This window comes from Ostrea edulis, chromosome 5, assembly GCF_947568905.1.
Source record: "Ostrea edulis chromosome 5, xbOstEdul1.1, whole genome shotgun sequence".
In the NCBI taxonomy this organism is placed as follows: Eukaryota; Metazoa; Mollusca; class Bivalvia; order Ostreida; family Ostreidae; genus Ostrea; species Ostrea edulis.
In genome coordinates, this window is record NC_079168.1 from 66,296,003 (window position 1) to 66,309,294 (window position 13,292).

The 13,292-nt window shown below is 40.0% G+C and overlaps 3 protein-coding genes across 3 annotated transcripts in view; all 3 read left to right on the forward strand.

The window, feature by feature from the left end:
* The first annotated feature begins 559 nt into the window (after positions 1-559).
* LOC125649812 (acetylcholine receptor subunit beta-like 1) lies at positions 560-2,008 on the forward strand. Its single transcript, XM_048877614.2, has one exon. It carries the CDS (start codon positions 737-739, stop codon positions 1,985-1,987), a length of 1,251 nt encoding a protein of 416 aa, XP_048733571.2. The 5' UTR covers positions 560-736; the 3' UTR covers positions 1,988-2,008.
* Positions 2,009-9,786: 7,778 nt separating this feature from the next.
* Positions 9,787-11,065, forward strand: LOC125651063 (neuronal acetylcholine receptor subunit alpha-7-like). Its single transcript, XM_048879657.2, has one exon. It carries the CDS (start codon positions 9,787-9,789, stop codon positions 11,029-11,031), a length of 1,245 nt encoding a protein of 414 aa, XP_048735614.2. The 3' UTR covers positions 11,032-11,065.
* A 1,497-nt stretch (positions 11,066-12,562) lies between these two features.
* LOC125649809 (acetylcholine receptor subunit beta-like) overlaps positions 12,563-13,292 on the forward strand; it is a 1,724-nt gene continuing 994 nt past the window's right edge. The window contains exon 1 of the mRNA XM_048877609.2: positions 12,563-13,292. This exon is cut by the window's right edge and continues 994 nt beyond it. Coding sequence (XP_048733566.2) covers positions 12,836-13,292 — 457 coding nt within the window. The 5' untranslated portion in view covers positions 12,563-12,835.

A 13,292-nucleotide genomic window follows, 5' to 3' on the forward strand; every position in this document is an offset into this window, starting at 1 on the left:
CGCTGTGACCCTCTATCAAGACAAGTGGAATAAAATGGACCAGTCAAACCCGCTGTGACCCTCTATCAAGACAAGTAGAATAAAGTGGACCAATCAAACCCGCTGTGACCCTCTATCAAGACAAGTGGAATAAAATGGACCAGTCAAACCCGTTGTGACCCTCTATCAAGACAAATGCTATGATATATAAATACCCCATTCATACTATAAATTAACACGAAGGTTGACTCTCTGTGCCAGTTTGGTTATGATATATTACATGCCAACATCGAATTAGAAAAATACCTTTGAAAACATGTCCGCCCATATCATGTCCACTATAAAAACCAAATTGAAATAATTCTAGATGCTTCCCTTTAATCGCTTCCCAAACCAAATATTAGTAATCATCATAATTCATTATCGATATTTATGTCCTAGTATTTCAAAATGTTCAAACTGTCAACATAAAAAAAAAAACTCCATGTACCACTGATTGCCCTGCCGACTCAGATTGAATTAATCTAACTCGTTTTACCTTTCTATGCAGTTTTCATCCGAAGAATAAGTCAACTAACATTTAGGGGAAATGTGAATTGAAACGAGAAAAGACTGTCAGAGACGTTATCAAGCGTAAAGTCCATTCACGGATATCTATTCATAGTTCCTACCTAGTGCAGATTTAAGAAAAATTAAAGTGTATTCGGGGTCAGTGAATCAATTCACTTCGGATTGTAAACAACTCGGCTTAGACGAAATGAAGAAACCTACAGGACTTGAGAATTTGATGTGGAAGATTTTATGTTTATTCTTCATAATTTATCCGAACTCGGCACAACCAAATGAAGCCTCGAGACGCTTATCTACGAATCTCATGAAAAATTATAACAAAATGATTCGAGGAGTAAAAGATATGGGAGAAATAACTACACTGAGAATCCATTTTAGTCTTATTCGAATAGCAGAATTTGACGAAGTGAATGGAAAGCTATCATTGGTTGGATTCTTTGGTATCTTTTGGAATGACTTCAGAATGGCGTGGGACCCAGAACAATATAATGATACATACACTATACTGTTTGAAGAAAAGGAAGTATGGAGACCGTTGATTGTTTTAGCTTCAACCCAAGAAGAGTTTAAAAGACTTGGACATGACGATAATTTCTTTGTAAGATTCAATCCGGAAGGCTACGCAGAATGGTATCCCGGGGACATTTGGGCGACAGCGTGTACACCGGATGTGTATGCATACCCGTACGACACCCAGACTTGTGTTGTAACCTATGCTATATGGGCCTATGCTGTTCATGAAGTTACTATAAAGGTTTTATCTGATACAGTAAGTTTGTACGTTTACACCCCTCATGGTATGTGGGATCTGATTGATACCTCAGTAACATCAAATGTGGACGTAGGACGAGGACTGACGTCAATTGACATCACATTAGTGGTGAAAAGAATCTCCACATTCCACCTCATCAACATGATTCTTCCCATCGTTTTTGTCGGGTTACTTAATATCCTCGTGTTTCTTCTCCCTGCTCAGTCCGGTGAAAGAGTCGGTTATTCCATCACGGTTTTACTCGCCATTGCCGTGTTTCAAACAATAGCCTCCGATAATCTTCCAAGCGTTTCTAAGCCCCAGCTTTCGTTGCTTTGTATCAAACTTTTAGTAGATCTGATTTTGAGTGCTTTAGTGACGATGTTAACGATTGTGACGTTGTATTTTTATCACATGCCGGAATCTCGGAGAGTGCCGTCGTGCGTTGCATCTGTAACAAGTTTTGTGCTGTGCAAAAATTGTTGTAAGGACAAACCTAACGTCACTCTAGAAAAGCATGGTTTCAAGAATGGAATAGACGCGATAGAATCTGTTTCAGTGAATGACAACCATTCAGGTGACGTCACGTGGACAGATGTTGGTAAAAGTAGTGACATTGTGTTTGCTGTTTTTTCTCTGTTGACGTTTTTAGCTTCAAATCTTGTATTTGTATTGTATGTTGCATAATAAATTGTTAACATATCTTAATTTTGAAATTGAATCAATGAATAATTACAATTATGGAGCATTTATAGAAGTGCATATATTGTAATTACAAAATGATGGTGCATGTAGATATTTTTTCTTGACTTTTGGACTTTTATCGGTATTTGATGGACCATGTTTTTAACTGAAAGTTGTGCATTGCATTTTGGGAAAATAGGAAACAATCACTATGCAGTGTGTCACGTATAAAACTGAAAAAGGCAGAAGTATATGTAGTTCACTAGCTCTTTAGAATATCTTCAATCCTAGACATCGTATATATCTATATATACTACTCAAAATTTGATAAGGATCACTAGGTTAGATGTGTGTAATTTACCACTAACATAACAAAAGACATAAATTCGACTCAGAAACGTGTTTACTCAGGTTATGAATAAAAATTCATGAACGACATGAACTTTTATCAATACAGAATGCTTGAAATCTGATAACAACACCAAAAAGGCATTTCATTACAAAAAGTTAACAGCAAACCAGAGAAAGAATTGCACAGTTTTTGGGAATAGTCCATCATTACACTTAGTCGATGAAGTGTCAATACCGGGTATGGCCTCCCCTTGCATCAATGACGGCTTGACAACGTCGAGCCATGCTCTCAATAAGCACCCGGATGTTTCCAATGAGAAGGTTGTTCCACTCTTCCACGAGGGCGTTTCCGAGCTCTGCCAAAGTCGTGGGTTGTGCTCTACGGCGTGAAAGGGCAACCTGCAGCATGTTCTATACATGCTCAATCGGGTTCAAGTCCGGCGAGCGCACTGGCCAGTCCATACGGACAATTGTCTCCTGCTGAATGTACTGCTCCACCACCATGGCGCGATGAAGACGGGCGTTATCATCCATCAGAATGAACTCAGGGCCAACAGCACCAGCGTAGGGTCTGACGTAAACATCGAGGATCTCATCCCGGTACCGCACCCCCGTCATTGTTCCTCTCTCCAGGACATGAAGATCTGTTCTTCCATCCCTGCTGATTCCACCCCAGACCATGATGGAACCACCACCATAACGGTCATGTTCACTGATGTTGGCATCATGGAAACGTTCACGTTGTCGTCGCCACACTCGGTGCCTCCTGTCTGTAAAGTCCAAACAATACCTGGACTCATCGGTGAACAGAACTTGAACCCAATCGTTCTGTGTCCAAGTGACATGATATTCAGCCCGGTACAATCGCTCCCGACGGTGTCGAACAGTCAGAGGGACTCGAACACATGCCCTTCTCGAGTTGAGACCTGCATTGTGAAGCCGATTCCGTATCGTCTGAGTGGACACATTCACCCCCGAGGCGTTCAGGAGGTCGTTACGTGGGCTGGTTGCTGTCCAGAAGGGATGGCGTCGTGCCTGAAGAGCCACCAAATGGTCTTGGCGTTGGGTTGTCGACCTCTGACGACCACCCCCATGTCGGTGTGCTGCTGTACCAAAAGTTTGCTGTCGGTTCCAGGCCCTGTTTACAATGCTCTGGCTGACGTTTAGTGCATTTGCAACGTCACGTTGTGAATAGCCAGCGTCAAGCATTCCAATACATCTGCCCAGTTGTTCTGTCGTCAGGCGACGCCTAACACGTTGAGGGGGGCATTGTGTTGATAAACGTAGTGTAAACACTCAAGTGAGTTTGAAATTTTAGAAAGAATCAGACACCGATGCCTGAGTGAAAATCGTGCAATGGAAGAAAAAGCATAAACTGTCATGAGAAACGCATTTCCCATGGCATGAAATGCACGTGCAAGTTTGTTGAAGACGTTTTTGATTTCACTTGGACACAATATTGCCAGTTATGCAGTTATTATTTTTTAAACATAAAAGTATCTATGATCCTTATCAAATTTTGATTAGTATATACACAGTATGTACTTTTTCCCCCGTAGGTAGAGCGTCATAAACTTATTTTGAACATGTTTGTAAACTACTTGACAAGTTTTCACCAATATTGGTGTGTAACGTTTAGAGATAGAATAGAACCATTTTGAAGTGTATGCTCAACCCCCTCTTCAGGTCGTAGAAGTGTGACCAAACTTAACGGCGTCAGAGGACGTGTTCATATCGTTCATCAGGAGCGTGAAGCGATTTGTGACACTTCTCCACATAAGTGAAACATTTTCAGATAAATTGAAGGAGAACATGGTTATGATGAGAATGGAAACTCCTTACCACCGAGTTAGGTGTTAGACCTTAGGAAGAGGGTATAGGGCATGTAGATTTTTTAAAAATCGTATATTAAAGATTATTTGCCCCTGAATGCGTTATATGCATACTAAGTGAGCAGTCACTATGTCTCCCGCCTTCTGGTGGCCGATAATCAAAACTAAGCTCACTGATTTTGACAACGGATTACTCCGTTTACCTAATCTAGATATCGGGCTCACAGCGGGCATGACCAGTCGACAGGGGATGTTTATTCCTCCTAGGCACCTGATCCCACCTCTGGTATGTCCAGGGGCCCGTGTTTGCCCAACTCTTAATGTTGTATTAGGGACCGAGTGGTTAGAGCATCGCGTTCAAAATCACGCGGCCTCTCACCTCTGTCGGCGTGGGTTCAAATCCCGCTCGCGCCGGTAAGTGAGAAAGTTTCTCAGTTTACTTTCGGAAGGTCAGTGGTCTCTTCCCATGTACATTGTATCTGGGTTCTCTCTTCCACCAATAAAAACTGGGCGCCACCAGATAACTGAAAAATTGTTGAGTGTGTCGGAAAACATCAATCAATCAATAATGTTGTATTCCTCATAGGAGTTATGAGACTACGTTATCTTCACCTTTACATAATGTTCTATACCTAATTATTGGATATGTAAGTATGACGGTGCTAAACCAAGTTTGAAGGTGGGTTTTACAAGAATAAAATAAACCTGACAGTGGTATAGAAGTTGAAATGAAGGAGATGGGAGAACTAAGATCACACAGTGCGTAATATTGATGATTTGGAAACTTCGTCCAGCGATACGTCCGCAATAATCTCTCCATTGTGAAATGAAAATGTTTAATTCAGCTATCAAACATTTCAAAAACCAATGCCATCAACACTTGTAAAGCAGTTTAATTCAACTAGAATAATAATTTGAGCTGGTAAAGATTATGTCTTAAGTTTTGAAAATGCCTCTGGTAGACTAAATGTTCGATATAAATTACCCATAGCATAAATCCTTCATGTACTTTTCATTGGTTTGTTCTAAATGTTATTTTCGAGAATATTTCATATTAAGACGTCACCATATGTAAGTGAAAGGTGAAAATAACGAACAGTGATCAATCTCATAACTCCTAACCGCCGCGGTGGCCGAGAGGTTAGAGCGTTCGGAAGCGGAAGGCCGGGGTTCGAATCCCGGCCGCGACAGACCTAAGTCGTAAAAAACAGGTAGTGACAGTTCCATCGCCAAACGCTCGGCATCAGGTGTGAATGTCACGGGTCCTCAGAGATGACCTTAAAAACGGATGACCCGTGTCACAGTAGGTGTGGCACGTTAAAGAACCCTCACCGCTCAATGGCTCGTAAGCGCCGAGCATAGGCCTAAATTTGAAATCCTCCACCGGTCTTGGTGACGTCTCCATATGAGTGAAAAAATCTCGATCGGGACGTTAAGCAATCAATCAATCATAATTCCTATAGTCCTGTAGGGATTCGGGTTAGAATAGGTCCTCAGTACCCCTTGCTTGTCGTAAAGGGTGATTAAATGGGACGGTCCTTCGGATGAGACCGCAAAAACCGAGATCCCGTTTCACAGCAGATGTGGCAAGATAAATATCCCTCCCTGTTCGAAAGCTATAAGCGCCGAGCATAGGCCTAAATTTTGCAGTGGTGTGGTCTCCATAGGAGTGAAATATTCTCGAGAGGGACGTTAAACAATATTTAATCAATCAGTGTGTAGTGTATAAATATTTCTTAGTGTATACGTCTAGCCAAAATCTATAACTTTTCACGTAAAGCAGCATCGATGGAAACCCATCGTTGATTCGCTGGTAAACTCGAATAGAAACCGTGGTTGTTGGATAAAAATGACTAAGCACTTTCTGATGATACGTACACTTCATCTCTTCAATATATTCCAAAACGAGAGCGATGCTTACGCTGTGAAACACGACCGCCTAGTAGTATAGTATATTAAGTTATGCAGTAGCAATAAAAAGAAAAATTCAAATAAACCATTCTCTGGTCAAAAAATAATTCTGATAAATGTTCTTTCAACACTTTTTATTTTTCCAAATATACTTGGCGACAACACTATGGAAAACATGTTCACCAAGTTTAACGATCCTAGTCCAATATCAAAATTATATTTGCCCTTCATAATTACCCATGAAAGTATAGCCTTGAGCTTTGTCCTTGAAATATAAGTTCTCTTACCAAGGGGAACATATGTATACAAAGTTGGATTAATCTGCTAGCCTCTGTAGGAAACTTTTTATCCTTCCCACAAGATGCTAATGAATGTCAGGAGAGAAGACGTGCAGATACAAAACACGTCGCACTATACCAGTGGCGGATTTAGAGGGGGCGCAGCCGCCCCCCCCCCCCCCCTAAAATTTTCAAATTTAAGGTAAATCGCGGTGTCTTGTTTCGGAAAATGTACTAAACGATAAAAGAAGCAATAATTTTTTCCACTCCCGGAGAAATAAATGACAAAATCTTTTGATTTCTTGAATTACTTTATTTGGGAGAACTTAATTTTTTTCCAAAAAAACCTTAAAATTTGGGTCATTTTATTAATTTCACCTTATTAAAATTATAGAAAATAGTACGAATAACTAAATAGGAGCAATATTTCAAGCCCCATAAAATCTGTAAAAGCCAGGAGCTTCCAGGGGCTTCTGCCCCTGGACCCCCACCAGGGCTTCGCCCTGGACCCACTGCCTCATAAAGTGGCGCACCCCGTTTTTTACGTAACCGCAATTCCTGGATCCGCCCCTGTATACCGTCATTCAACTCCTCTTCAATAATTGTTATAATAAGTATATGTATATCAAATTAATACATCTTGTTTTGTGTCAAGAAAGTAACCCAGATAATTTTGACCTTTGTAAACAAGTAGACTTTTTTCCCCATCATCATTGGAGACACGTACGTGTACCAAGTTTCCGCATAACCACGTAAAATTGACCTTGACTTTGACCTTAGAAAACTATAGATTTCTGCGTTAGGCTAATCATTGGGAACATGTATACCAAATTCAATTTATTTAGCTTAGTATCTTACCTACAATGGTGGAAAGACAGACAGAAGCCCTGCGCCATACCATAATTCATGACCAGCGTATAAACTCAGTGATGCCTTTCGAAAACAAGACCAAGACACAATTTCACAAACTTACTGACGTCACATAATTCTCCACGAACAGCAAACTTGCTTACATAGTTCATTAAAAGCATCTTGGTGATAGACTACCTACTCGCAATGTTGATATAACTATACCAGCACATGCATATAGGCCTACACAGAAGGTATCGGAATGATATTAATCAAATGATCGATACATACGGATAATTCAAGAGAGGTTTTATTGTGAGAGTTTACCGATGAATAAAAAGACAACATCAACTGATTTTGATGACGTCATGATAGAAAAACTCTAAACAATCAAGCAATCTTAATCCATGTAATAAGTAGGATAAAATGTCCCGAGCGCTACGGCAGGCTAGTGATTACTCAACAGGAAGGTCTGGGGTTCGATTCTCGATCCCAGCGCCAGGTTGAACCTCGGTATAGTTTAACATCGGTAAAAAATGTTTCTTCATCAAGCGTTCGGGATTAGGGAAAAAAACGTGACGCGTTTCTACGACAAGCGTTCGGCATAATTAGAAGAAAAAGTGACGCTTTCTTCGACAAGCTTTCGGCATTGGAAGAGAAAGTGACGCATTTCTAAGACAAGCTTTCGGCATTGGAAGAGAAAGTGACGCATTTCTACGACAAGCGTTCAGCATTAGAAGAAAAAGTGACGCGTTTCTACGACAACCTCTCGGCATTGGAAGAGAAAGTGACGCGTTTCTACGACAAGCATTCGGCATTGTAAGAGAAAGTGACGCGTTTCATTGACAAGCGATCAGCATTGTAAGAGAAAGTGATGCCTTCTTTCGAATATGACCTTAATCTCGGAAGGGAGGTTGTACGTTAAAGAACCCTCACTGTTCCGATCCTGAACTACATGCATGACTCAGTGGTACTCCACCATACTACCCATAGTTCTCTGTACCGTGAGGGCCTCCGTGGCCGAGTGGTCAAAATCACACGGCCTCTCACCTCTGTCGGCGCCAGTTCGAATCTCGCTCGCGCCGGTAAGTGAGAGTTTCTCAGTTAACTTTCGGAAGGTCGGTGCTCTCTTCCCATGTACATTGTATCTGGGTTCTCTCTTCCACCAATAAAAACTGGGCGCCACCAGATAACTGAAAAATTGTTGAGTGTGACGGAAAACATCAATCAATCAATCTCTGCACCGTGCGTGCGAACGAACTCTGGCGGAAGTTTGGTACTTCACCTACAGCTAGTGACGTCTGTACATGAGCGAAAGACTATCGAACGGGACGAAAAACAACATACAAACAAAACAGATTGGATCTCTTGAATATGGAGAATAAATTTTGAATTTGATTTCATTATTAATTATTATTGTACATTAATTAATAGTAAATTTACGATTGATTAAATGTTGTTTAACGTCCCTCTCAAGAATCTTTCACTCATATGGAGACGTGTGAAGGGCTGCAAAATATAGACCTATGCTCGGCGCTTACGGCCTTTGAGTCGGAAGGAATCTTCATCGTGCCACACCTGCTTTGACAAAGGACCTAGGTATTTGCAGTCTCATCCGAAAGACCACTCCAATTAGTCGCCTCTTATAACATGCTAGGGGTACTGCAGTGGCGGATTTAACGGGGTCGCAGCCGGCGTCCCCCCCCCCCTAAAATTGTCAAATTTAAGGTAACTCGTGGTATCTTGTCTAGAAAAATGTACTAAACGATAAAAGAAGCAATAATTTCTTCCACTCCCGGGGAAATAAATTAAATTACAAAATCTTTTGATTTCTTGAATTACTTTATTGGGAGGACTTATTTTTTTCCAAAAACCCTTAAAAGTTATTCTATTAATTTCACCTTACTAAAAGTGAATATAGTACAAATTACTTGAATAGGAGACATATTCCAAGCCCAATAAAATTTGTAAAATCCAGGAACTTCTGGAGGCTTCGTCCCATAGGCCCCCACCAGTGCTTTGCTCTGGACCCCCAGCCTCATAAAGTGATGTCCCTATAACCGCAATTCCTGGATCTGCCCCCTGTACTGAGGACCTATATTCTAACCCGGATCCCCACAATTCTGGCAGAACAACTATCAGTATTTCATTTAACATGCATCAATTTTAGTTTTCTTTTTCTAAATCTTTCCACTTTCAGTTAACGATTTACATTTGAAACAGATATAGATTTACGCATGGAATTCTATATCGATAGAATTTATCTATAGAATTTATCATTATGGAAGCATACACTGCCACGCTGTTGACATAGAATGATTCATTTACACGTTAATAGACCTGCTGCCGATAAAATAATTGACTTTAAATTAGCTGAAATGGACACCAAATATTTATTTTAACAGTTAGAGGAGAAACAAACATAATCAAAGCAACGAACCTTTTTGAGCGTAAATCTTTGTGGGACGAAGGTCAGTAAATGTCTCGTAAGCTGAGATCGATTAAATTTTCAAAAATACGGGGATTCATTGTGCTATACACGTGTAAAGATAAACATTCAAATAGGATCTAGTCTGGAGAAATGAAGGAACATCGAGGATTTCCATGGATAATTCTATGCTTATCCTTCATAATTTATCCGAACTCGGCACAACCAAATGAAGCATCGAGACGCTTATCTACGGATCTCATGAAAAATTATAACAAAATGATTCGAGGAGTAAAAGATTTGGGAGAAATAACCACCTTGTTTATCCATTTTAGTCTTATTCGAATAGCAGAATTTGACGAAGTGAATGGAAAGCTATCATTGGTTGGATACTTTGGTATCTATTGGAATGACTACAGAATGGCGTGGGACCCAGAACAATATTATGATACATACACTATACTGTTTGAAGAAAAAGAAGTATGGAGACCGTTGATTGTTTTAGCTTCACCCCAAGAAGAGTTTAAAAGACTTGGACACGACGATAATTTCTTTGTAAGATTCAGTCCCAATGGCAATGCAGAATGGTTTCCCGGGGACATTTGGGCGACAGCGTGTACACCGGATGTGTATACATACCCGTACGACACCCAGACTTGTGTTGTAACCTATGTTATATGGGCCTATGCTGTTCATGAAGTTACTGTAAAGGTTTTATTTGATACAGTCAGTTTGCACGTTTACACCCCTCATGGTATGTGGGATCTTATTGATACCTCAGTAACATCAAATGTGGACGTAGGACGCGGACTGACGTCAATTGACATCACATTAGTGATGAAAAGAATCTCCACATTCCACCTCATCAACATGATTCTTCCCATCGTTTTTGTCGGGTTACTTAATATCCTCGTGTTTCTTCTCCCTGTTCAGTCCGGTGAAAGAGTCGGTTATTCCATCACGGTTTTACTCGCCATTGCTGTGTTTCAAACATTAGCCTCCGATAATCTCCCAAGCGTTTCTAAACCCCAGGTTTCGCTGCTTTGTATCAAACTTTTAGTAGATCTGATTTTGAGTGCTTTAGTGACGACATTAGGGATTGTGACGTTGTATTTTTATCACATGACGGAATCTCGGAGAGTGCCGTCGTGCGTTGCAGCTGTAACACGCTTTGTGCTGTGCAAAAATTGTTGTAAGGACGAAACGAACGTCATTCCAGAACAAGAGTACGAAAAACACGGAATAGGCGCGATAGAATCTGTTTCAGGGAAATATAACCATTCAGTCAAGGTCACGTGGACAGATGTTGGTAAAAGTAGTGACATTCTGTTTGCTGTTTTTTCTCTGTTGACGTTTTTAGCTTCAAATATTGTATTTGTGCTGTATGTTGCATATTAGATTTTCAAACTGTAATTTGATAGGTTTGTTTTAAATTGGAATAAATTGTGTCAATACATTTTAGTACTCTGCATATGTGAGAGAATTCTACTCTATGAAATGTTCTTGGTATTGCAAGATAGCAAATATGTCTGAGACTTCATAAATCACCTACTATAACAATCCTCGAGAGGGACGTTAAACAATATACAACCAACCCACAATAACATCGCTCTACTGCAGGTTTTATTCTAATATATCACCAAGTTGCAACACTGTCGGTGGCACCAAAGGGTACACATTTCAACATATTCGCATTATTAATTAATGATTTCTAAGACTTATTATTTTGACAACCATTAAGGTCTTACAGGGCCGTAAATTAACCTTCAATTTGGAGGAGGCAGGAAATTAGGCGGGGGCCTGGGCGGCCCCCAGACGCTGAGCACATTTTGTGCACACTGAACACGTTTCGTGCAAAATCCTTGATTCTAGGGCCTTCTAAGATGTTACTTGACTAACTCATTCTAAAAGAAAGATTTGGAATGCTTTTTAAGGGAGGTATCATGTTCTTAGTTATTGGAAACAACATAAATTCTAATGAACTTTAAATTTTAATTTTTTTTGGCTCAAATGTTGGAGGAGGCAGCTGCCTCCTCCGCCTCCATGTAATTTACGGCCCTGTCTTACAGAGCATACACATTTTAAGAACACATTCGATCTTTTAAAAAACGGGTCCCAAGATAGCTTTCAAAATCTGTGTCATTTTCATTCACGTGTTAATCGACATTGTAAATATTTAGTATTAAACATATTCTATTTGGATATCTTTAAGAATAACAGTCAATATCCACTCGCCATCAGAATACACAAAGAGCACAAAATCGTGGTTACAATGGGGTTTTAGTCGTTTAAAAGCTTTCTATTTAATTTCGCAGTGTCATGCATTAGCGGACTGTTTAATGTTACTGTGTATTAAATATCCTTACACTGCATACTTAGCGGACTGTTTGTCGTTATTTTCCTCACTCAATTATCCTAATTGTATAAATACACAAAAGCAAATATTTCTGGGTAGCGAAATTTTTGCATGTGGTAGATATGTGAAAAGTTTACCAACAGTAAACATTTTGGAACCGTCAATTTGTATTTTGGTAAAATATACTTTAAATGAAAAGATATTTTGTAAACAATTTAAATTGGATTCTTACAAACATATGATGTACGTTATAACTTTCATAGCAATTTTGGTTATTGTCTTGATTTTATTTTGGTCAATACTACAGTATTGACTTCATGAGGTAGGTACAAATTAGAAATCAAAATACGTTCATTTTGATTTTTATCTCTTTAAATGCGTCAAATCTGTCGGTCAACAGAGAAGTCAATTTATCTTCATCTACATTTGGACAGACGACAATATGTCAGGATACATTGGATTCAGGAGATGCGTCATTAGTTCTTACGCAGTCCTACAGACGGAGCTTTAAAAACAAGACCCGGATAGTGTCCTTTACTTAAAGCAGCACTTGGATAATTCTACATATAGTTTACATTGAAACCAAGCCTTTGGACACTGATTCTGTAATCATTCCATCGATTCCGTCTACGAACTAACTAAACACTGGGAAATTATCAAATCACTGTATTTCACAATTCTATTTCAATGAACAGCTATATATTTACTATGTCTGCTCTGGGGAATTCTCAAACGGCTATATCAATGCAGCTTTTATGTTGGATTCGCGAAGCGTGACACGGCGAATTCCCGGTGTTTATTTCACCTTACAAATGGACGTAATTTTCCCTCCCATTCACATTGATAATGAAAATGGAGGACACAGTCGTTTTCTTGATTTTGTTAATTGTGTCAGTTCGTGCTGCCAGTCACGATTCAGTGCATCAGTTATCGCAAAAAATACTGAGTGGTTACAAAAACATGGTTAGGGGAAGCGAGGATCTTTCACAAAGAACGTATGTTGACTGTACATTTCAGATTGTGCGGATTGTTGAGTACAACGAAGTGAGCGGGAAACTCGCCATCGCTGGCTTTTTCTTTCTTCAGTGGCAGGATTACCGCATGAAATGGGACCCAGATCAGTACGATGGAACCAGGGACATTATGTTTCTGACCAAGGATGTCTGGACGCCAAACATATTTTTGACTACTGCTCACAGCAACTTCCGGAAACTCGGTGACGACGATTTGCCCGTCAGATTCGATTCAGAAGGGAAATCGTTCTGGTATCCGGCGGATGTTTTCACCTGTTCTTGCACACCAG